Raw genomic sequence first — 27,643 nt, 5'->3', positions numbered from 1 at the left:
AATATTTTTTAATTTAGAAATGAAATATTTCTATATAAGTATAGGATGAAAAAATTACTTAGACCTTTACGCTCTCAGGAGGTAGTTCATAAAAAGTGCAAGGGTGCACTATTTACAACTAATGATTCCAAGCAATCATACCTCAGTGTTTCTAAAAAACTGTCCTAAATTTAACTAATCTTAAGATTAACGAATTTAATTAATGTCTTAAATTTATTCCTAAGTTAATAAGATTAATAGTATAGTTTATGGAACAATGTTTTTCCCAGTTTCTTTAAAATAAACTGTGCCGTAAGGCAGAGGATTAAGTGGTATTCTTACCTTGTCATAACTGTTCACACTTCTATGTCCTAGGAGAGAGCACTTTTTACTACCTAAGCATAGAATTGAATAAGTGGGAATTTTAAGCTTATAACTACATGTTGTTATCACCATCACATGTAACTGGATATTAAAGTACCCAGAGATTTTCACTGAAAATTGTCTCTCTGTTCTGGTACAGCCTCAGAAGCCATTCCCTAAAGTTCTCTAGAATAGCAATATCATTTTCCATGGTGGTTTCATACATTTATGTCTACAACTGCAAAAACGGTATTAAGAGGTGGGTAGCCATATTTTCATCAGAACTCCTACCCAAGGTTGGTGTGCTTCTACTGTTGTTTGCTTCTTCTGAAAATAATACATATAGAGCAATATCAAATACACTCACACATATATTCAGCAATCCAAACAATCATGCAGTATTTTAGTTGTGAAAACAAACAATGACACTTAAGCAAATTACATGAAAACTATAATACACATTAAAGAGACAGCATCTACTTTTTAATTAGTTGTAAAATAAAATATCTATTGCTAAATATATTGAGAGAATTTGGCTTAAAACAGCAATATGTGATTTATGAAGGCTTACAGATTTCAGAAAAGCCCTATAAATCTGTGGAGTAATGGCAATGAGAATTTAAAGTTTTCTTCCATAAGTGAAGCATAAGAGCACATGGTTAAAAACACAAGATCCACTATCAAGTGACAAATTTTCTAAGCCTTAGTTTCTTCATCTATAAAGGGAGGATAATACGTGTGACTATGACCTTACAGGGTTATTATAAAGATTAAATGAAAAAATTCAAGTAAAGAACTTTATATAGTGCCAGGTATACATTAAACAGTAATAGCTACTCTTGTTACTGTTACGATTACGATTAGAACCTTATATATCCTACACAGAAAGGTTAAAAGGCCAATTAAAAGTAAATTTATCTATCCATCCTCTAGAAAAGGAGTAGGTGAACCTCAGCCTGCCGGACAAGGGAGTCCTTTAGTTTGGTGTGCCAGCTAAGGATAGCTTTAATATTTTTAAAGTTGAAAAAATTAAAAGAATATTTTGTGTCATTAAAAATTATATGAAATTCAGATTTAAGTGTATATAACTAATGTTTTATTAGAACATAGCCAGGCCCATTCATTTACTTATTTTCTATGGCTGTTTTCACACAACAGTGACAGAACTGAGTAGTTGCAATAGCATTCATAGAGCCAACAAAGCCAAAAATATTTACTATCTAACCCTTTACAGAAAAAGTTTGTCAACTTTTACTTGGTCTAGAATCTAGAATATAACAACTATTTAGGTATTCTCTTATCTTGAACCATGGTTACCTTGACCAATTTTCAGATAGTTTTTTCAAAAGTAATTGCCTGAATTTGTAAGCATTAAAAATTCTGTTTAAAGCAATTCTTTCCCATACTCTCATCCTCATATTGTTACATTCCCATTTACTAGAGAAAAAGTTACAAACAAAATCACTCCAAATATTACTATTTTAAAACTCTAATACCACAATTGGTATGTAATAATAAAAAAGAATGTGAAAAGGCCTTCTTCCTTCAAACATATATCTACTTGAACAAATAAAAAATAGGAGCTGAAATCAATGGTCAAGTTAAATGCCAAAAGGAATAGAAAACTAAGTCACACCCAATGTCATTGATCCTCCAAGATAACTCACCATCTTTAGGGAATAAGAAAGGTTGACATGAAGGAATATATTTGGAAATTACTATAAAATTCAAAATGGAAAAACACAATTATATGATGAGGAAGAAATAAAAGTGGGGAAAAAAGAGCAGAACATGTTTAAACTACTGCACATACCAGTAGATAAGAGAAGAGAAATGAGAGAAAAGATGCAGTAAAAGAAATCCTAAAAGGCAGAACAAACAGTGGAGTTTACATATGGGAAATATAAAGCAAAGGAAAAAGTTTGATTACAATATGATGGGAAGGAAAAGATGAGTTCAAAATCTCTCAAATTATTCTCTTCCTCTCCTTCCATTCCCAAAAGGTCTTGTTCAATTTTGAGAAACCATTATAGGCAAAGTATTTCAAGATTTCATTAAGTTTCTGTGAAAACCCTGCTCCAGACATAAATGATATTTGAAATGTTAAAGGAGCAAAAGAAACAGAAATTACAGTTGGAGAATTTACATACATTGATAAGGAGGTAAACCTGCAAAAAGATTAAATTACTAAGAAAATTTCAAAGTAGCATACAAATCAAATAGACGATAATTTTTTTGGCAGAAAGAAAGGAAGGCAAAGGATTTCATATTCTAACTTGTGAAGGAGGACTATAGCTTAGAGACTGAGGAGAGATTGAAATACCAAGAGGAAAAGTTGGAAAAGGAATCAAATAAACATGAGTAAAAATATGGGGAAGTAGCATTAATTTATGATTTAGTAACTAGCTAAAATCATAAATATAGCCTATCTAGAATAATTACACTATTTTCTATAGTAATCCAGCATCAAAAATAACAAGCATTTGGACAGACTGAAACACAGAAACTCTTAGAGCTGATGGAACAAACAGTCAAAATGGTTTAGGCTTTCTAGTATATTTCTAAGAAGGAGAATGAAATTATTGAAAACAAATTTCTGGCTATAGAAAGGAAAATAAAACCAGAATGAAGCTGCCAAGTCAAAAAAAAAAAAAAAAAAGGCAAAAATTGAGACTAGTCTAATTACAGTCAAAAATAAAATATGAGTATTCAAGAAGCATATAAATTTGAGGAATGGTATTTTATTAAAGTATTCTCATGTTTAGATGACTATGGATATATAGACAATGGTAGAATTAAAAGGTGAAGTCTAAATCTTATACTCTTAAAACACAGACAAAGAACCTTCCCAACACACCATAGTAGAAGACCAAATCCATAATGATAAACCTGGAGTCTTACCCAGCTGAAGTCAAGCCATTATTTCAAATTTACATAAAAAAATACTCAAAGGACTTAGAAATTACAAAAATACCTAAAATATTCCTTAATTACTATACAAATATCACACTGATATTTACATAAGAAGACAATGATGCTTTAGCAGGCCACATACACAAAAGCGTTAAAGCATTAAATGACTGGCAATATCAGAATATAGGATTTCCAGATCCGTCATAGTTGGTTAACTTACAGTTCAAATAGACTAGTTGTACCATATCAACGAAGTAAGACTGGCATAGATTGATAAGGAAATTTAATTATACTATAGATATGCTCATTACATTGAGACTTTGGTTGTGAAACTATTTTCTAGTCTGATTAATAGCTCAGGAAAGAAAACATCTCAGGCTTCATTTCTCTCCACATAGTTTTAACTACTTATATGCCTTTTTGCAAAAGGCTACTTGATAAAGTTAAGTACTTACTTATATCATCTTCATGATAAATGACAGAGTGAAAAGGCAGACTTCGGTCTTTAATATATCTCTCTGCTGGCTCAACATAAAATGTGCCACCATGAGTCTGGATGAATCCTTCAAATCTTCCATCAATAACAGACCCATGGCTAAAACTTCCTTCTTCACCTATTAATGAAAGCAACAAACTTTTGAAAATCAAACTTGCACGTGAATGTTAAATTCATTCTTCTTTTAAGAGTCATTTTTTTTTTAACTGGGGAAATTAATTTTAACTTATCAAGCTGAATTTGAGATGTGAACAGCAACTAGTAGTTAGTTAAAACATACAATTATTAGAAACAACAATAAAAAATAGAATATCTATCTTACTGACAATCATATTCCCAGCACCTAGCACAGTGCTGGGCATGCATGCAGTAATCATTCAATAAATAATTGTCAAATTAACTTGTAGAAAGAGGCTAGCTGAGCCACTGATAAAATAAACACTTTAAAAATAGATATTAAAGTATCTTTTGAAATTTTGCTCTAATTACTATAAGAAAAAAGTTGCTTTCCCACCTGACAGATTCTGCATGAATGTTTTGGCTTCTTTAACTCCTTTAGGTTTTATAAATACATTTTTTAAATAAGAAAGTGCCAAATATTTCAGAAGATATTTGAACAAAAGTATACCAATAATCCTTTTTAAGATACTGAACAAAAATCTGTAATGCTGTCCCATCTTATATTTCTCTAGTGAAAGAACAGAAAAAAATGGTATTTTTGGTTCTTGATATAGTCATGAAGAAAAGCTGAGCACTAAACTCAAACATTATGAAGAGTTGGAAAGCAGGAGAAGGGGGCCTTAAAAGTTAACTTTACTTGGTAAAATTTTGTCATTAAAACAAAAATCAGGCTTTCCACGATTTCTAAGTTATACATTAAAATTAATTAGTTGACTTTGAATTAATCATGGACTGAAGGTAAGAACCCAAGACATCAGTATTGCAAATAATATAGTTTTTATCTGCAAACTCATTTAGTCATGTACTTTTCTTGACTAATGTCTAGCAAAAAAAGGGCAGAGACTACACGTTATTTGCCCAGCAAGGTAAATAATAATAATAATAATAATAATAATAATAATAATAATAGAAAGCTATATTCTAACATTAGAAATCCAGACTGATGGAGAAAAGCTTTCCTCTGGTCACATAATTGTAAGAGTACAAAAAATTTATTAACTTGGTTTAATATACAGGTGAGATATTTTAAGTATAGAAATGCCTCATTTATCTGGCATAATGGAAAAAAAACATTTCTTTAAGCACTTAATTTTTCATGTTAGGATTCTGAGTAAAAATCTAATACATAGAATTGAAATTGACCTTTTGGTTAACATTGTCAATACTGAGAATCATCTTGAGTATTTGCTAATGTACAGAGTTTTAACACAACGATATTTTGCCCTTCTCGTAAAACCTCCAGAAGACTGATTTTTTTAGCTTTTTTATGACTTCAATAATTTTCTGTTCTCCCCAGACTACTACACTGTCAAATGTAACTTTCTATTGGGTTGTGTCCCCCAACCCTCCAATACCTTTAAAACCTGGTGTAGTAAGAGAAATTTATTAGAATTGTGAACAAAAGCAAACAGATTCAGAGGAAGAAGGGGTCTGAGAAGATTTTCCTATCAATAGTTTTGTCACACTATTTTTGCTGTTAAGATGGTCTTTACCATTCCCTTTTAGATTTTTCCTCTTTTCTTATAAAACACAGCAAATTTACTGCTAATTTCTTGCTTGGAAGATCAGGAAATTATAAAAGTCATTAAAATTTTTTTTATATCTAACAGTTTAGAGGTATTGAGTCAAAAATTCATACCTTTCAAAAGCCATACCCTGTATAATTCAACATTAAACATACATGTAAAGATAAGTCCAAGAACTACTTCATTTTTCAAAGACCATTACACCAGTGCTTCATGATATACTCAAATCTCCTCAGAATTTATCCCATCTTTTCTGAAATATTTGCCTATGCTTCAACATATATATTTCCTTGTGTAGAAAAATATTAAAGAAAAGGGTTTTTTTAGGTTCAACTTACCATAAATATGTCCAGTGTAAATATGAGAGGTATCATAATCAAGTACTGTATTTGATGTTTCTACTTTAAATTCATCACTAAAAAGGGAAGTGTCCCTCTTCATTCGTAGGTTGAAATGTCTGCAAAATGGGATGAAAAAAGGAAAAATGAAATTCAAAGGATCCAAATTTTAAATAATTACTTTCTTAATTAAAAAGTCTAAAAAGTGCGGGCTGTTTCACATAATTTGTCTATCTGGAAATATACTGACCAAGATTTTATTATAAAAATTCTGCTCTATAATTCAACCTAGTAGCTGTGACACACTCTAAATTATATACAATTAAACGGTAACTGTCTACAATATATTTAAAAATAAATGCAAATGGGCTGATTCTTACATGGTAAAACAAGATCATTCCAACAGCAACTACGTTGCTTGGAGATAAAAACAAGCTTCTTGACCCAATTGCTATTATTCACCACTACTTGTCTTCCCTCTCTAGTAATTCTGCAGCTTTACCATTTCCCCCTTCTTTTCACAGCTCAAGTAAGATACACAGGAAAGTGGAATCTCCATTAGATACTTAACATCTTCAGAGAATCATGCTCTTTCTTTTACACATACACACACAAGCTCGCATGCGCTTTCAACTCCTTTATTTTTCCTTGAGGCCTCTAACTCTTCTAATTATCTTTGGACCTTCCTTAGTTCAATCTGAGAACCCTAAAAGACCGTGATATTAGCTGAAATCATACTCATTTTAACTCTACAAAGGAGAGGGAAAAACCGAAACACTAAAGTGAAATTAAATAAAGAGTCTAGGGTTTAAAATCAAACTTGGAATCAAATCTTCTTTTATTTTCAACTTCTAGTATCATTTATTTTTCCTAGAATCTGGATACAATTAACTGTAGCAAGTGCTCAATACTATTTAAGCCTCATTTTAAGTTCTTTATAAGCTACCTCAGTATTTGCAAATGTGAGAATTCACATCCAGTAACTGGAAAACTAAAATTTGACATACCAACAAATTTACTCAATATTGATATAACTACACAAAACGTTATATGCAAGACATAGACTTTATTATTATAGAATTTGGCCTTTGTAAACGAGCTTACACATAAAGTTAGTCTTTGCTTATCTGTCCTAACCAAGTAAGTGCTGTACCAACAGACCCCTCCCATAGCTTTTTACTATGTAAACAGATGAGAATCAAATCTTAAGCCTAAACTTTACTAGCCCAGGACTCTTGTCTACAAAATGAAGATGATAAATTCTACCTTGTAGAACTGTTTTAAGGATTAGAGATTGTAAGATACAAGTCATTAACACAGCATCTGGCACATAGGATATGTACAATAAATGGTAGCAAATTAACTATCATTACTAAAATCTTAAAAGTATATTAAGTCTCTTTCATAACTACCATGAAAGTCTGCACATATTTCTATCAATGAATTTGAACCAAAATTTTCAATTAGCCAACCACCAAATGTTAACAGAATGTACAGTAACTACAACTCTCATACACTGCTTGCTAGTGGAAGTACAAAATAGTACAATCACCTGGTAAAAACTAGCAGTTTACTATAAAGTTAAACATATAAAAACACTGTGACCCACAACTCCACGCCATGAGAAATGAAAACATAAAATATATGTCTAAACAACTGGACACAAATGTTCATAGCAAATTTATTAATAATAGTCCAAAACTAAAAGTAACCTAAATGTCTATCAATAAGAGAGAAAAAGATCACATCTTATTCATACAATGAATACAATGGCAAACTACTTAGCAATAAAAAGGATCATACCACTAAAAATATCACTTTTGTGAAAACGAAAGAGTACACACAGTATAATTCCAAAAAACTGTAAAGCTAGAATAAGCAAAACTTGTCTATAACGTGACAGAAAGCAGAAGAGTGCTTGCCTGGGACAGAGAGAGACTAAGAGCAAAAAGGAGTATGAAGGAATTTACTGCTACAATGGAAACATTCTATATCTTGATTTGAATGGCGGTTACTCAAATATATACATTTGTCAAACTATACACTTGAAATGAGTATAGTTTATGTAAATTATACTTCAGTAAAACTGACTTTAAACAAAACAAAAAAAACCCAAGTCACTTTTCAAGTGAATAGGTATCAACAAAGCATACTCATTAGCTTCAGAAAATGTGTCTGTCCCTTTTTGAATATTGCCTATTTTATCTTTTTTCCTTAATTTCATGTCAATCTTGGCATCATTTTGTTTTGAGGCTGTGCTCATACTCGCCAAAAACTCTCACCAGAATACTCCTAGGGCTTCCCAGGTGCTGTGACAAGGCATCCTTAAAACTTTAAGGTTCCAACCTATTGCAGCAAGTAACCAACAAAGTCAAACACATCTTCTAAATGGAAACTCCACAAAGTTAAAAAAAAAAAAAAAAAAAGAGTCTATCCTGAACAAACAGGAATCCTGCCTTAATTCTTGTTACACATTCTATCTCTTCATAAAAATTACTTCTGCCAACTAGTAGACAGGAAATTCTTGATCATATATGCAAGTATAAATACATTATTTTTAAAGGGTCACAGTATTTTGAAAAATAATTTATCATTATATATACTTTTAATTTACTATATTAATATTACATCTAAAAGAATATCTTTGTTAAACGGACTAAACAATAAATGTCCAAGTGCTTAATATATTTATCATTCAAGATTTATTATTCAGCAAAACTGCTGTACCTTAAAACCATTATAAGCAAGAGCATTAGTATTCTACATGGCAGAAAACAAAAAGGGTAAAAGTTTCAGAAAGATATTTAAGTTCAATATAAGAACAATCTATGCTATACTCTCTACCCCACCAAAAAAATAGTTTTATATCACTTAAAGTGTCTAAGCAGAGAGCAACCCCAGAGGAATATTGTTAACAGAGAGAATTTAAGAACAGTTGAGGTAGGCCCCTTCCAATCCCGATACTGATTTCATAACAAGAAAATTGCCTCCTATATATAAAACGTTATTCTCAGTATCAATTTATATTGGATTAAAGCCTCATTTAAAATCAGTTCTCAATAATCCACGCAGAGTCAAGTAGCAGTAAAGATAATAAAACGAAAAATAAAATTTTGATCATACCCCAAAAGTGCACTTTTATTAATAAAAATGAAATTAATTTGTATTTAAAATATATATTAACAGATGAAGGAACAAAACAAGAATGAGCCTAGAAGGCAGGTAAATGGTAGAAAGAAGCTAGACTGAATTAGTCTGTCACAATCTATGAAACAGATAAACTATAAATGAATAATCAGAAACAATTTATTCCATTAACTAAGCCACTAGATTCCAATTCCCTAACTTTAATCCCACTACCATCTGTTTGACAGTTCATATCTTTATGCTATTTTAATATTTAAATTATAAATCCTTTGCAATATTCCTGTTGTATAACACATTATAAAATAATAATAAAAATTAGATGACTAACCACATTCAGCTTTCCTAGTTTCTCAACAAGTCCTGAATAAAAAATAATCTAGAAACATAATCTGATTCTTTAACTGTTTAAACTTTTGGCCCAAAGGTCAGAAAAAGTACAGCGAATACTGCCTTATAAAAAAGAACTGTATTCTGGGAAGACAGTTTGGTGGTTCCTCAAAAAGTTAAACAGAATTACAGTATGATCCAGCAGTTCTACTTCTAAGTATCTACTCAAAGAAACTGAAATCAGGGGCTCAAACATACTTATATACTAATGTTTATAACAACATTATTCACAATACCCAAAGATGGAAACAACCCAAATATCCATCAACAAATAGATTAAAAATTATACATATATGAGTGGTAAACACACACAATGAATTATTCAGCCTTAGAAAGGAACAAAATAATGATAGACGCTACAACATGGATGACCCTTTAAAATATTATGGTAAGTATGTCTGACACAAAAGGACAAATATTATATGATCCCACTTATAAGAGGAACCTAGAATAGGCAAATTCATAGAGCTAGAAAGTAGAATAAAGGTTACCAGGGGCTGGTAGAAGGGCAGAATGGGGAGTTATTGTTAAATGGGTACATAGTTTCTGTTTGGGATGATGAAAAAGCCCTAGAAATGCACAGTGGTGATAGCTGTATACTGTGTCATTAAATTGTACACTTAAAAATGGCTAAAATAGGGAAAACTGGATTGATACATGCAAAAAAAATAAAAAAATAAAACTAGGCTTCTTACACCATAAACAAAAATACACTCAAAATGGATTAAAGATTTCAAATATAAGACCCAAAACCATAAGACTCCTAGAATATAGGCAGTAAACTCTTGGACACTACTTTTTTCTGATATGTTGCCTCAGGGAAGGGAAACAAAAAATAAACAAATGGGACTACATCAAACTAAAAAGTTTTTGCACAGCAAAGGAAACCACCATACTGAATGGGAGAAGATATTCACCAATGATACATCTGATAAGGGGTTAATATCCAAAATTTACAAAGAATTCACAGAACTTAACACCAAAAAAACTAACAATCCAACTAAAAAATGGGCAGAGGACCTGAATAGACATTTTGCCAAAGAGCATACAGATGGCCAATAAACATGAAAAAATGCTCAAGGTCACTAATCATCAAAGAAATGCAAATGAAAGCCACAATAAGATATCATCTCACACTTGTCAGAATGGCCATCATCAATAAATCAACAAACAATAAGTGTTGGTGAGAATGTAGAGAAAAGGGAACTCTCATGCACTATTAGTAGGATTGCAAATTGGTGTAGCCACTATGAAAAACAATATGGAGGTTCCTCAAAAAACCTAAAAATAGAAATACCATATGACCTAGCAATTCCACTTCTGGGTATTTATTCAAAAAAAATCCAAAACACTAATTTGAAAAGAAATATGTACCCCTATGTTCAATGCAGCATTATTTACAATAGTCAAGATTTGGAAGCAACCTGCTCATCAATAGACAACTGGATAAAAAATTATGGTACATGTATACAATGAAATATTACTGGGCCAAAAAAAAGAATGAATTCTTACCATTTGCAACAATATAAATGAACCTGGAAGGTATTATGCTAAGCGAAATAAATAAGACAGAGAAAGACAAATACCATTTGATCTCACTTATATATAGAATCTAAAGAACAAAATAAACAAAACAGAAACAGATTCACAGATGCAAGGAACAAGATGGTTGCCAGGTAAGAGAAGGCTTGGGGGTTGGGGTAAAAAAGGTGAAGGAATTAAGAAGTACAAATTGGTAGTTACGAAACAGTCATAGGGATGTAAAGCAAAGCATAAGGCATATAGTCAACGATATGGTAAAAACTATGTATAGTGCTAGGTGGATACTAGACTAGTCAGGGAGATTACTTTGTAAATTATATAAATGACTAACCACTATGCTTTACATCTGAAACTAATGTAAAATAATATTGAATATCAAATGTAATTGAAAAATCAAAAAAAGGGGAGAAAAGGGGAGGAGGTTCAAATTTCCAGACATAAAACAAATAAGTCATGAGGATGTGGTGTACAACATAGGGAATACAGTCAATAATATTGTGATAGCACTGTAAGGTTTCAGATGGCTGCCGGACTTATCATGGCGATCACTTCTTTCGGTATATAAATGGTGAATAAATATGGTGTATACCTGAAACTAATATAATATTGTATGTTAGCTCTATTTTAATAAAAACCTTTAAAAATGGTTAAAATAGTAAGTTATAAGTTACTTTACAATAGAAATAAACAAATACCTTTTTTAAATCATTGTATTCCAAAAAGCTTAAGTAAAAAATAAAACTGTATAACCAGAGATACCTTTCTTAGTGGTAAAGCCCCAAGAGATTTGGATGAGACAGTGATATTGTGATGATAATGATGAGATTATATAACATTCTTGTGAAAGTTATATAGGTTTATGATTTTTAGCACTTTCACATATATTGCTGCATTTTATCCTCAACAGTAACATTTCAAAGAAGGTATGATGGATATTTTTGTAAAAGGGGATGACTCAAGGTCACAAGACTAGAATTAAGACTAGAACCCCGGTATTTGGTTGCTGCATATTATTCTACCATACCACAAATGCCTCTCAAGCATGTGATTAAAAAAGTCAAGCTAACATATGCTGAGTGTTTTAGTGGTCTTAATTATCAGTCTCCACCAACAATTCACCTTTTAAAATCTGAACAAATGAAAATAAGATATAGAAATGAAAATTTAACCTTATTTGACTTGCACTTGAAAACTGTACTTTACAACACCACCATAAGAAATTCTCTTTATTAATTCTTGAGTCACTTTCAAAGCTAACGCTAAACTGTCTCCTTTTACTGTTTCTTTTAGTAGGTTTCATTCTCTTTTTTTATTATTATAATATGGCACACTATCATCAAAGATAAACTTTAGATTTCCTTCAAGGTGGTAATAAAATACTTTGTATAAAGAACACTATTTGCATTGAGACTGTTTTTCTACCCTTAGATTTACCACTATATTGATTCTAAGGATCAATAGTATTTTGTCTCTCATCTTGATTATAGTACTTTTATTATAATTCTTTTTGGCTTTAAATCAGTTAAAGAATGACAGCAGTTTGAAAAAATACACTAAATTCCAATTTTCCAGCCTCAGTGCTCTAAAGATGCAGTTATACCATGTGGCAAAAATGCTGATTTCCTTTCTTAGACTTTAGAAAAGCAATCTACATCTAAAGTAAACAAATAATAGTGGTACCAGAACCACCTCTGGTGCAGATCAACAAAATAAATTACATTAGCATATGATTTTATAAGTTCCTGGGAGGTGATATACCTTCTACATCTTTATATAAAGAGGTGTCTTTCTATAGATAAGAACAGTTGGAATAGTAAGAATACAAAGTAAAAAGGAGTTGCCTTTTCCCATACAACTGCTATTTTGGCTAATGACAATATGGCTCTGATTCTCAGAAGAAAACAGCAATAGCTAAGAGTGTATCCCTTAAACTGAAGTCCTATTAAGACCAAAAGCCTCAACTAATAAAGTATCTTGGCAAAACAGGGAAGAAACTTGGGAGCAAAAACCTTGCTTTAAAGTATGTTAGTGTAATCCAGCAGTCCCAGAGATCAGGACTGTCTTCATGAATAGAGGACTAACATGTCTAAATGGAATAAGTCTACGGTAGGCCTGGAATAGTGATTCCTAGAAACAAAACTGTACTTGATAGGGTATTCCTGATATCTCTAGATGTTCTTTTCCTTCACGTTCCTCTTAATGAAGATGCTTGAGCCTCACATCCAAATTATTTTTTAAGATAAGTTGCCAATATTAATATCAAATATCACTATGAGTCAAATATCTAGTTTACTTCCACTGGTAAACTTCTTGAAACACAGAAGTCCTTTTTTCAAATTATCTTAAAGAAACTAATATTTTAAAAGTGAGAAGAGGGGACAAAATAGAACATACTATAAAAGGAGAAAGGGCAGAGTCAGACCATATGCACCCCACTAGATAGTACCTGAGCATCCTCCAAAAAATTCTAGTGCTCAACAGTTTGAAAAACATTAGTTCCAAGCTTAACTATAGCCTTAAGATAGATAAATCACTTCAATAAGCAAAAATATGTAAACGAAAATCCTCAAGAGTCCCCAAGGAAGATAAAAGTGAAACTAAACCTAAGCTAGAGTGAGTAGCTTTACCCTGTGAAAGAAGACAGTAGATTATCAGCGTCTTTCTCATACAAAGGAGAGCTAAGAGGAAGAATCTGCCACAATTGCACGGTAACAGAACACATGATTACATGTATTATCCATGATTACAGAATAAGTTAATTTATCTATTGGAGAGGAGAAAAAAAGGTTTCTGTAAATACTTTCTGACTTTATGTAATTAAACACATGGCAAGCAAAACTACTATATATAAAACACTGAAACAATGACAAGATTTAACAGTAGAGTGCGACTTCAATTATTCAGATATTTAATGCAAATCAAATGTATAAAACCATAAAGATCACCTAAATTTTCTAATTTCACAAATTAGAGAACACTGACTTGACCAAGATCACGTAAATAAAATCAGAGCTTGAGTCTAAACCAAAGTCTTCAATTAGATAACCAATAATCTTTCTACCATGCCAAGATATAGTTCCCTCCTCAGGGAGCTCCAGAATAGCCAAATATAGGACATCTTTCTAGTGAAAGACTAAAATGAATGACTGACTTAAAAAGGCATAATCAATAGTACTGTTATATGTAAAAGAAGAACACATCAATGGAAGGGAATCTAAAAGAAAGCAATGAAAGACGTAAAACTGGCAGTGTACATCCAAAGAACATGATCAGAACCATGAACTTAATTGTATGCTATTCCTTCATTCCATAAATATTGACTGAGCACTTACTAGGGCAAACACAGTGCTAAGCTGGGGAATACAGGCATGAACAACACAATTCACAGAACACACTGTAATTCACATATGACTAATGAGTAGAGAGGAAAGAAGGTAGGATGAGAGGAAAGAAGGAATTTGTTCTTGTAGTGATGAACACTATTAAGAAAAACAAAGCAGGATAAAATACAGAGTGGTAAGAGGAAAGAAGGATGCTAGTTTACAAAGAGTGGTAGGAAAGATTTCTCTGAATAGATGACATTTGAGCAAAGACTTGAATGAAGTGAAAGAGCAGAGCTATGTGGTAATGGAGTAAAGATGGGGAAGGGTTTCAGGCAGAGGAACTACAATTTCAAAGGCATGCATTGTGTACTGGAGAAAAATCACTGGGGCTACAGTGGTATAAAGAAGGAGGAGAGTGAGAGCTAAGGTAGAAGAATAGAATCTAGAACACAGAAGAGATTCCAAAACCTTCGTTGAATTAATGAAGATGTGTTCAGGCAGCTAGCAGGTTATAATCTATGTGGCAATCTCTCTCTAAAACTCCTCTATGATTATATCTTTTCAAACTACAGTATTCTCTATTCCCTTTCGGGGGGCACTGAGTAATGGGAGGGGAACTTGCCCTTCTGCCATATATTCTCATCATTTCAGATCTTTTTTAAAAATAATACCTATCATCTCTTCCCTAATCTCCTCAATTATTCCACTCCCATCCACAGTTTCCTGCTTCTGTTACTTTTCCACATCCAAGAAGACCTGAGGATCCAAACCCCTCCTCCAAGTTCCACTCCCAGGCTCCACCCATCCAGCTATGGCTAATCAAAGTAGTTTTGGTCTCCCTTTCCCTGTGGGTAAGTGGGTACTGAGACTTATCCTCAGTCTCCCTCCCACTTAGATTTCTGATAAAGCTGAGGTACTGCTGCTCTGCTATAGCAAAGTGTTTGATAGCTTTTTGATTTGTCTTGAGATAATCTCAACTTCCAGAAGAAAAAGAACTTCTACTCTAGACTTGATACTGATACACTACAAATAGACATGAATAGTTATGAATAGTCATGGTTGATGATGAAGTGACAAGAATTAGAAAGAAGACACCAAGCACCATCTTATCACTTTATAGTTTATTAAAAGAAGAAAAGAAAAAAAAAACCAGCATAAAATAGCAAAGGTTTTAATAAAACCAATTCTTAAATGTTCACAGAAAGTACAGTTAGGTAAAATCTATTTGGGGACTTTAAACACATACAAGTGAAGTTGAATAACCATGTCTCAGAAACATCACTCAATATTAAGTTGGACAAAGTGACCTCTAAAGTCTCTGAACATAAACTATGTGAAAGGCTCACTCAGTTTGACAGGTGAGAGTAAATTATTTGTGAAACTAAAACATAAGATTTTGGGAGTCAGGTATATGGCCAGAACAGCTTTACTGTGGGCAAATAACATCTGTTTGTACATCATATATTAAGGAAAAAATTAGCCAAGCTATACTCAAATAACAACTGGGTCTTTGCAATCAATCACCACACAATTAGCAGGGATGGTTCCTCAAAGATACTGGCCCAATATGTTCTCATAACCAAAATATCATGATTCATTAGAAATTAGAACAAAAAATGTTATTTCTTTACCCTTGTACGTGACTATCAAGTGTCCAAATCTGGACTACTCTGTGTAATTAGATCGAGCAAGATCAAACAGAACTAGAGAAATTTAAAAGATAAGGAACATGGACTATGAATATTGCTAATATTCAGCATGACAAGAGCAAGAAGCAGCAACTAACCATTCCCCTTATTGAAACACTCGTTTCCTTGGCTTCTAGGATACCATGCTCCCAGCCCTTTTACTTTTCTTTCCACTCTGCAGTGTTTGCATCCCCTCCTGTACCTAACTCTTCAAATGTTGACATTTAGGGCTGTCTCCTAGGCCCTCCTCATGAACTTCACATAACATATCCAAAACTGAACTTAAGATTTCTCCTCAAATTTACAGCTTTTCCAGTATTCCCTACCTCAGTAAATGGTCTCAGTAACCTTTCAGATGCTCAAACCAGAAAAGTCATACTTGATTCTTTCTCTTTATATCTCCTACATATCAACCAAGTCCGTAAATTCTGCCTTCAAACTATTTCTCAAACCTATTCACTCTCCTTCAGCACTTCTAGTACCACTTTAATCCAGGCTATCACCTCCCATGAGGATTAGTACAACCGCCTCCTAACTAGCCTCAATGCATTCAGTCTTATTCCCTTCCAAACTATTCATTCACAGCCAGACTGGACTTTTTTTAAAGCTTATAGTTACTTGCCTTTAAAAACCTTTCACAGCTAAATAAAAAAAATGTCACCATGACTTACATAAACTCTGACAGATCTGGCTCCTGCTTACATCTACAGCCTCATTTGAAACCTTTCTTCCTCACATTTTTAAGCACCAGTCATAATGAAATTCCTTCAACTCCATGAATATGCCATTTCTCATCTCTATATCTCTGCACATGCTGTTTCCTCTATCTAGGATACATTTCTTCCTCTTTTTTGCCTAACCAACTCCTTCTTCAGTCATCCTTTCAGGATCAGTTTAAATGCCATTTCCCAAGAGTGCCATTCCTGGATCTCCAAACAAGATGCATCCCCTTGCATTCCCATAGCAATCTTCTGAACATTCCTTTCTTAACAACAGTCACAGCTGTCATCCCTAATCTAATACTTGTCTTTCTTATGAGACCAAAAACTCCACCAACAGCAAGAACCTGTCTTGTTCAGCTACTCTATTCCTGATGACTACTAAGGTGCCTGGAATATATTAAATGCTTAATAAATATATAAAACAATAAAAAAGTTAAAATAAATTAAAATATAAAATTAGACAGTAAAGTATGGCATGTTAAAGCTACAGAAACATCTTTTATAGCTCATATAAAATTAAAGAAAAGGAAATGCACAACATGTGTTCATCTAGAGATCAAAATTCTATTTAATACAATTTGTGGTTTATGGTTTCTTAAAAAAAAAAGACAATGAAAACTGCTATATAACGCAACTACTTGTACCATACCATCACATTTTTATATGCATATGATTTTTTATATGCTAGACTTTATGTTTATATTTGTCGGTTCAGTATTATTCTCCCAGTACAGACTGTTTTGGAACCTAACTAGTGAGGAGTAATTATAATTTAAGATTTCAGAGATTCATGCAAATTAACAACTTAATTTTATCCCTATGTACAGTATCAAAAATATCTGTCAGCCCAAAGAAGGAGAGAAGGCTCCAAAAAATCAGAGAAGAGGTTATGATACAACCAAGTAAGGAATCTCAGTACTCAGAAGCTATTTCAAAAAAAAACTTTATATATAATTATGAACAGGTTTTTAAACATATTTATCAGTTTAAAATATACTAATATACAAGATTTCACTGATGCTTAATAAAACAATATAAACAAGAATATTATAAAACCGATAAATGAAACATATCCATTCAATACAGTTTTAGGATTTTCGGATATCATGAAATAGAATATTTAAATAACCTTTAGTCATAAAAAAAAATCCTTGCTATACTTTTTAAAAAATAGTTCAACAACTTACATGAAGCTTAATCACTTGAAGGAAAAAAAAAAACTGGCTACGAATCCTAATTAAACCTTAGCTAGAGTGCTCATCTCACAAAAAACCCAACTGCGCATGCAACATTTTAGTACAATTGAAGAAAATGATGGATGGACTTTCTACTACTAAGTATTTACCTAATTTCTGACATTTATTGTCTAGGTCATCAACTCTAGAAACTCTGACATTAAATATGCTATCAGATACAGCCTGTTTTAGATTGACTTTTAGAAGAATTGATGTATCCAAAGAATTAAAAATAGTTGGAAAAACACTTTTACACTCTTCTATTCCATTTTCGAAAAGGGAGAGAGAAAGCTTGGTTTAAGGATTTTTTTTCTTTAAATCATTCTATCTCTTCCACATAAAACCTAATTAGTACTTAAAAACATATAAAATTTTAAAATCTCATGTTAAAATCATATCTAAGAAGCTAAGCTCAGAGCAAACATCAGCTCTCAATTTAGATTCTTAAATACAAAATTAACATGAACAAAACATGGCTCTTGCTTTTTGTTATAATTCAGTAATTCAAGTAGCCAGTGTCTCTTCAAATTTTTTTAATACATATTTGTAGGCTTTTAATTTCTGTGTAAAGACGAATTAGGTAAGAATAAAGAATATCACATCTTAGAAAATATACAGCTGAAACATAGAGCAGTGTGAAATATACTTAATAATATATGCTAAAGGACACTGTACCTGACATAAACTAGGTACTAAATAAATACCATTTTCCTTCAGGAATTTTTGCTTAAATTTTGTTGGAAGAGATTTCAATACCAAATCAGTATTTTTCAAAATTTTGTTTTTCCACATCCATAACAACAACATTTTTACACAACTCAAATTTATTCTGCTGCTCCTCTTTGTGAGCTGGCATCCATTTGTGCTCCCTGGACTCTTACCTCTGCTTCTTAAATTGTGCTGGCCTGTCTATGGAGTTAATAGTATCCTAGGTTTCTGCTACCCTGCCCATGATATGACAAAGATAAAGCCCAAGACACTTCCAGACTAATCCAACTCCAGTCAGATCAATCAAAGGACATATCTATGCCTTTTTCAGGTTATGTGGGCCACATTCTTGATATCTTCATATTTGGGGAGAAGGGAGAACTTGAGTTCAAACCACAAAGAAAACTTTAATCAAATGTCTGATCATTTCTTTTAAACGATTCGTTCTAAAAAGGCATTGGAAGAACTATCTTTTCAAAATTAGAAAAAATCAACATGTAAGTTCTCTAAAACATCATACTGCACTTTAAGAAAAAATTGTGGTATCTTCTATACTATATACAGATCACATAGTAGGTAGAAACAATTTTTGATTAACTGATTATATATCCACATAATTAGACACAGAGGCAGGGAAAAAAAGTTTATTACTGTCTTGATAGTGTTTTGATTTTTTTTTTAAGTTACTTTAGTGCTACTAAATTCTACAAATAGTAGCACCCAAGTTTTAGTTACTTGGGTGCTACTATTTGTAGAATTTTAAAGCCAGAAGGGGCTTAAACATTATGTTGCCCAAAAGTCAAGGTTTTACTAATGAGGAAACTGAGGCTCAGAAGGAATCTCTAGGTAACTAATGTCATGTCAGAAGGAAACTCTATTCAGCCTCTGAATTACCACAGTACTTTCTCTACCCAGGTTATGACTGTTTCAATATCTGTATTATTCTTCCTATAAAATCACAAGTTTCTTTACTAAGTGGGTTCCCACTCAAATGCAAAGTTGGTAGTTGTGAACACCAAATCTATAAAAGGCAGTAAAGTTAGCAAAATGGTGAGAAGTTCAGAAAATAAAAACAAGATGACTGCCCAAAAGTACATAATTTGGAAAATAAAACATGAAGAAAAAAGTTTAAAATTGTATATACACATAAGAAAAAACATAATTCAATATAAGAGTATATACATATTTCCTACAAAAAAGATAAACTGTATTATATCAGAGTTCTCAGATATTCTACTTATTTTTTTAAAATACAACTATGAAGCAGCATTTCAGAAAATTTACATAAGTTCTATTAGGAAGGAGGAATAGTGGGATGATCCCTTCTGCTTCTCTTCAACGACGGTTGCCAACGAAAGGCATAAATTAAAATATATATATACAACATTAGAATTTCAGTATAAACTATACTAAAGATCACTACTCTACAATCTTGCAATGAAGTTTTTCTCCTGCTATCCTAATACTCTTGGATAAATCCGAGAGATATTTATCCTAAACTTTCATTTAGATCAATAAAGGACCATAATGATATTCCATCCTATTATATAGAACCAAGACTTAGACAATATAAAATTTACATTTTATGAAAGTCACATAAGCAAAATTCCTAATGAAACTGCAGTATATTGGTATTATACAAGCCTAAAACACATGACAGCTAAGCCAGAAACAGCAGAATATGACATGTTATTTACTAGTATCAAAGAAGAATAAGGAAAAGGAATCACAACAGTCCCTGGTACATCACACATTTTCACATGAACAAAACGACTGAGAAAGAATAAATTTTCCACAATTATTTTTAAAATCCTGCATTGCACAAAATGACAAATCTGCCTACTACTTACTGATTAAGAACAGTTGCTAAAGAGGATAAGATATTACAGACTATATAATACTTAAGCTGAAAATCAATTTCCCACTATTTTAGTGTACATTATTCATCAAATCAAATATGCCATAAGCAACTCTATGGTGAGGGCCAGACCTAAACAAAAGTATTAGTTATACTTCTCCTGTCAGCCCTTTATGCTTATAAATGTTGTATTCCCTTCATAATGTTTCATTCATTCGCTCATTCAATATAACTTAAATGACCACCATCAATGTAAAAAAGGTGAATACAACTCAGGGTCACTAAGAACAGAGGATATATGCATGTAAACAAAGTTATGATAAAATTAATAAATGCCACAATAGACATACTTATTGCAAAGTGAGCATAGAAGAAAAGCAATGCTCTCAAGGCAATGCTCTCAGTAATAACTCAAGCATTCCATTTATCAGAACTTATCCAAATGAATTTCTAAAATTGAGAAAACGTTCTTAATTTCTCAGCAAAGCTAAGTATTTTTTTACCCTAGTATTTATTATCAAAATATTTCAATATTCTAATGAATATAAATGAAGCATGTTTCAAAATACCTATCTTTCCTCAATAACTGTAGCACTGGTTCACAGGATACTTTTATTTTCAAACAACTTTAAACTGTATTTCAAGAGCAACAGTTTTTCATGGAATTCTTAAGAATAGACTTTGGGCTAAAGAATATTGACATTTCTTCATTGGACATTAACATCTGTAAACCTGGGATGTGATACACCCTTTCTTCTTAAGGAAATCTGGAAGTCAGCCTGAAGCTTAGGCATAAAACAGCACAAAAGATGACTTTCTTACTGAAATGTGTGTGTGCGAGTGTGCAGGCGTGCATACACACACACACACACACACACACACACACACACACACACACGAGGCTGTGCTAGCACCCAGAGATACAAGTCATAATTGTCCAAATAAGCAGAACCCTTTTCAAGTATATTAATCTTTGCACAGTATTTACTGAATTCTGTAATTTATTCAAGTATACTGATCTGATTCTAGGGGACTAATCTCCACTATATGGTCAGGAATAACAAATCTCTACTTGATATTTTTTAAAAGATGAAAATTAGATTATAAGTCTAGCCACAATACACAAGATCAGTACACATTCTATATAAGTTGGACTACAGCTAACCATAGCCCAAAGTCACCTCAAAACAGTATTCATAAAGCTCGGTCTTCCAATCAATACATGCTGCTTTATCATAATCACTTTTCATTTGTATTACAAATTGTTATTAACCAAATAACCAATAATTTGTACACAGATGCAAATTTTGTTTAGGAGGGGTTGCAAGGTACCAAAACTAACTTTTTGCATATGGTGGAGGAAAAGGAGAGACTTAGCAAGAAATGTATAATTATATCGCCCAAGTCATTTTGTAGGTCTATTCCAAAGAAAAGGATGTTGGAAGGTTGTTACAAGGATCATATTTAAGGGCACAAATTCTGAGACAGTGTGAATACACAAGTATAAGAATTGAGACAAAATATCTGAATTTGGATCTATTCTAGAAAATGTAACATATATGTGTGTATATATGTGTCTATGTGATGTGTGTGCATGTATAGTTAATTAAATAGATTTGTTAAAAGCACCTAAGATGATCACTTATACAGAGCATGAGATCTCTGGATTCCAAGTCCTTTGCTGAAGGCCTCAGAAGTAAGTTCTCCATCCTTAGAATAGCTATAGCATTTTATCACTAAAGCATGATATCATATTTTCCTCTTATACAATGACTTACGCACAATTTGCTGCTCCTTTAGATCTATGGTTGATTTATGTTTGTATCACCAACAACCTAAACTAGGTAACTTTTAACTAGCAGTCAATAAATATTTTTGGATAACTAAATAACGGCATACACTCACACACTTGCTCTTTCTGTCTTATTGACTCACACGCACAGGCTAAAAACAACGAAAGGAGGTAGAGATTTGGTTTTGCCACATGTTCAATATGAATTATGTGATAGATCTAACAAAACTCTAATGATGTAATAGAAACATGGTACCCAACTGAAGGTAGCTAGAATCCAAATTTTTCCTTTTAGCTGTCACACCATATTTGGAAGGTAGTATTAAATTTATTTTGAGATGGTCACTAAAACCTTAGGGAGACTTACTGATTGCATATTATTTCATGGTACTAATAAAGAATGGGTAATTATAAATTACCTGAAGTTAAGGGTCACTAAAAATTTTATCTATAAAAGAGACCATGAATGAATCTTTTTTCCCTCCTTCAAACCAAAGTATGAGATTTTATAACAAGTATGTACTTTTTTCTAAAATGGTCATTACTTTGTAATATGGAAAATAAGTAGTACATTTATTTCCATGTACAAATTGTTTCATAGCATTTCTTATTATATGATTTTTCATCCATTAAAATCTTCCTTAAGCATCTGCACTGAAAGTACAAATAATGGACATACTAAATAATAGCCAGGTTGCCTGCCTGTGAAGAATAAAAACACAGTTATAGTAAAATAAACAAGAAATACACACATGAAAAGAAAGAGAGAATGAATATAATGCCAATGATACAGATAAGTAACTTATAAGTTCAGAGGAAGATACAGATAAAGCTTCAAAGTAGTAGAACTTGAATTGTGCATTAAAAGATGATGAGAATTTATTTAAGATAAATGACACGGAGAACAAACTGTACATGGTTTAATTAGCAATCAGAAGACCATTCTGGGTGAAACACAATGTTGGCAAGTGGAGTAAAGTTAAATAATAGACTAGAATTAATTTACAGAGACTCTTGAAAGCCAAGTTAAGAAATATGGCTAACAATCATTTATTGAAGACTTTAGAGCAATAAGCTGACATAAAAAAGGAAGCATTCAAGGAAGAGTCATCTTGTAGTAGTACATAGGATAGCTTTAATGATAAACGGCATGGAAGCTGGGAAACCTATGAGGAGATGAATAGTAAATCAGGATTGCACCAGTAGAAAAAGTACAAAAGGAAGAGATTTACTAATTACAGCAGACAAGTTAGAGTGTCTGACAAAGAATAAGACTTTTGTATCTAGATATCCTTAACAGACAGAAAGATAAAAATATAGGGTTTGAGTCAGCCAGGTCTGGGTCAAATTTGTGCTATATAATTTTAAAGACATCAATTTCTTTGAGCCTTAGTTTCCTCGAATATAAAAAGATATTTAACTCATTTGGGTGTTGAGAGATTAAATTAATAAATGCATATAAAGCATCTATGTACCTGGAACACAACAGGCACTAATTAATGTGATTTTTACCTCTGTCCCCTGGCTCCCTTTTCTTTATCCCTTAACAATTCTGAGAATTGAGCAGTATAGTAGGCAATCTATATACAAGTTGTCATTTTAGAGCTGATAAAATTGAGTTAATAAGATATTAAATGATTTATTCAATGGCAAACAACCAGCTACCTTCACTGTTGGTACCAGAAGACAGATATATTGCTCATAAAACACATAAAAAGTAGTGAAAAACTATAAACAAAATCTTCTTTAAAGACATTTCCTCTAATACAATAGAGGATCTGATTTATAAATTTAAAATATATAAATGATTGTCTCTTTAACAATATAAAAAGGGCAATCCATTTTAAAAGAAAACATTTTTTAATGTATATACCAAATTCCAATGTAAGCTGAATTTCCAAATGGGGACTTTTCCATTTAAAGAAGGAAAATTAAGGGTATAAATTTCTTATTTTAACTTAGATTGACTAGAGGAGAACTTCAAACACAGTCAGGAATAAATTTACTTACCTTCCATGAGCATGAAAATCTAGACGTAAAAACTGGTCCTCATGTGAGACTGCTCTTTTGGCACGCTGGTGTTTTTGGTGAAATGAATCCACATCATAAGATAATCCTTCATAATGTCTAATGTATTTAGTTAAAGGATTTCCATACTGACCTATGAAAAATAAAGTTTGAATTAGTATCATCTTGAAGGCCCATTCTAGTTCTAATATGATTCTATGATTATTCAAATATCTACAAATATATGTGAAAATTTTCTAACTGACTTTAATACTTTATTTTCACATATTTTCTTAAAAATTTAATGGGAATTTCAACCATACACAAAAGTATGGATGTTAGCCATAGATTTGTCGTAGATGTCTTTTATCAGGCTAAGGATGTTCTCTTCTACTCATACTTGCGATAAAAACTATCAGGAATAACTGTGGGCTTTTGTCACCTAATCTTTCTTTATCTATTAAGATTATTATTCTTTTTTTTTATTTTAGTTTATTAATATGGCAAATTAAATTGACTGATTTTCTAATGTTAAACCAATCTTTCATTACTGAAATAAATCCCACTTGGTCATGGTGTATTCTTTTATAATACTGTTGGATTCAATTTGCTCTAATTTAAAATTTTTATTTATGTTCATGAGAGACATTGGTCTTTAGTTTTCTTTTCCTGTACTTACTGTCTTTTGTCAAGTTTTGATATCAGGGTAAAAAATGAGTTCAAAAGTTATTACCTCTTCTTCAATTTTTTGGACAAATTTACGTAGAATTGGTATTATTTCCTCAAGTGTTTGGTAGAATTCACCAGTAAAGCAATCTTGGCCTCTTCTTTGTGAAAACGTTATTAACTGCAATTTCTAGTTCAATATAGATTTATATGTATTATATATATGCTACATAATAGCTATAATTTCAATTTCAATAAAGTTAAAGAGCTATCCAAGTTATCTATTTATTGAGTCAGCTTTGGTACGAATTTGTCTATTTTACCCAAGTTGCTGAAGTTATGTAGATAAAGCTGTTCATAATATTCCCTTATAATGTTTTTTGTATCTTTTGAATCTGTAGTGATATTACCTCTCTCATTGAGAATCCACATATTCTCTCTCTTGTTCCTGATCAGGAACATAGCTAGAGATTTATTGATTTTGTTGCTCTTCTCAAAAGAATCAACTTTGATTTTCTTTTAATTTTCCTTCATTATTCGTCTTCCATTTTGTTGATTTTCACTTTGGTCTTCATTATATCTTCTGCTTACTTTGAGTTTAATCGCTTTTCTTTCTTTAGTTTCATAAAGTGAGTTCACTGATTCAAAACATTTCTTCTTTTCTAATCCAGGTTTTTAGTGCTATAAATGTCTCAATACTGCTTTAGCAATATCTCACAGATTCTGTTGTGTTACTATTTCATTGTGTTCAATATACTTTTTTTCCCCCCTTTTGATTTCTTCTATGACCCATGTGCTATTTGGAAGTCTGTTAGTTTCCAAATACTGAGGATTTTTCAGTTAGCTTTCTGTTAATGACTTCTAATTCAATTCCACTAAGTCAGAATATATATTTGTATGACATCAATCCTTTTCAATACACTGAGACTATTTGATGATGCAGAATATAGTCTATCTTTGCAAATATTTCTTGTGCACTTGAAAAGATGTGTATTCTGCTGTTAATAGGTAAGTGTTCTGGAAATGTCAACCTCTGTTCTTATGGAGTTAACAAGGTCAAGCTGGTTAATTCAAGTCTTCTCTATCCTAATTTTATATCTCCTTATTCTCTTATTGAGAGAAGGGTATTGAAATCTTTTATGATTGGGACTTTGCTATTTCTTCTTGTTCTTTGTTTCACTGATTTTTGAAGCTGTTATTACATGCATAAATGTTAACAATTATTATGCCTTTTGGATTCTCTCCTTTATCATTATCAAATGATCTTTATTCTTTGTAACATTCTGTGTTCTAAACTCTACTTTGTCTGATATTAACATAGTCATTCTTTTTTTACCAGCATGGTATATTTTTTTCCATCCTTTTAGTTTTGACATATTTGTGTCTTTATATTTAAAGTGACTTCGTTGTAAGCAGCAAATAGTTGGATCTTGCTTTTTCATACAATCTGATAATCTCTGCCTTTTAACTGGGTATTTAGATCATTACATTTCAAGTAGATATTAAAGTGGTTAGGTCTAACTTTATCACCTTGCTATTTATTGCTCTTTGTCTCATCTGTTCTTTGTTCCCTTTTCCTTCTTTTGGACTCTTTTTTATGATTCCATTTTATCCCTTCATTGGCTTATTAGTGAAACTTTTTGTTTGGTTTTTTTAGTGGTTGCTTCAGGGTTTACAGTGTAACTTATCCTGGCCTACCTTCAAGTGGTATTATAACACTTAAGGTATAAGAACTTCACAGTAGTATACTTCCATTTTTCTCCTCCTAGCCTTTAGGCTACTGCCGTCATATATTTTACTTACGTATATCTTATAAACCCCACAATACATTATCACTGTTTTGTTTTAAACTGACAATTATTTTTTAATATTTTATTTTTCAATAAGTTGGCATACAATATTAGTTTCAGGTGTACAACATAGTGATTATGGATTCATAACATGATCACCCCAGATAAATCCAGTCCCTTATAACACCATTGTTATTATAATATTACTGACTATATTTCCTATGCTAGACTTTATACCCCCATGACTATTTTGTAACTACCAATTTGTGCTTCTTAATCCCTTCTCCTTTTTCACTCATCCTCCCAAGCCCCCACCCGTCTGGGAACCATCAAAATGTTCTCTGTATCTACGAGTTTCTATTTTGTTTATTTTTTTATTTTGCTCTTTAGAGTCCACATATAAATGAAATCATAATGCATTTGTCTTTCTCTATCTGACTTACTCCACTCAGCGCAATAACCTCTAGGTCCATGCATGTTGTTGCAGATGGCAAGATTTCATTTTTTTTTTGATGGCTGAGTAATATTTCAGTGTGTGTGTGTGTGTGTGTGTGTGTGTATCCATTCATCCACTGATGGACTCCCAGGTTGCCTCCATATCTTGACTACTGTAAATAATGCTACAAAGAACATATGGATTCGCATGTCCCTACAAAGTTGTTTTGGATTTATTTGGATAAATACCCAGAAGTGGAATTACTGGGTCCTTGCTTGTCTCTTGTTATAGCCTCTGTTTTAGTCTATTTTGCCTGGTATGAGTATTAATACTCCAGCTTTGTCTGTTTCCATTTTCATGAAATATCTCTTTCCATGTCTTTACTTTCAGTCTGTGAGTCTTTCAATCTGAAGTGAGTCACCTGTAGGCAGCATATTTAAGGGTCTTGTTTTCTTATCCATTCAGCTACCTTATCTTTTGATTGGCGCATTTAATCCATTTACATCTAAAGTAACTGTTAGTAGATATGTACTTACTGCCATTTTAT

The 27,643-nt window shown here is 32.1% G+C and overlaps 1 protein-coding gene across 1 annotated transcript in view; it reads right to left on the bottom strand.

The window, feature by feature from the left end:
* Window positions 1-27,643, bottom strand: part of ADAM10 (ADAM metallopeptidase domain 10) — a 110,567-nt gene that overhangs the window by 56,552 nt on the left and 26,372 nt on the right. Inside the window, exons 2-4 of the mRNA XM_039865472.1 lie at window positions 24,208-24,358; window positions 5,796-5,914; window positions 3,711-3,869 (exon numbers count right to left, since the gene is read on the bottom strand). Of these exons, the coding sequence (XP_039721406.1) occupies window positions 3,711-3,869; window positions 5,796-5,914; window positions 24,208-24,358 (429 nt within the window). The remainder of the gene's footprint in view (window positions 1-3,710; window positions 3,870-5,795; window positions 5,915-24,207; window positions 24,359-27,643) is intronic.

This window comes from Pteropus medius, unplaced genomic scaffold (assembly GCF_902729225.1).
Source record: "Pteropus medius unplaced genomic scaffold, Ma_sr-lr_union100, whole genome shotgun sequence".
Lineage (NCBI taxonomy): Eukaryota > Metazoa > Chordata > Mammalia > Chiroptera > Pteropodidae > Pteropus > Pteropus medius.
This window is presented reverse-complemented; position numbering and strand designations above follow the sequence as displayed.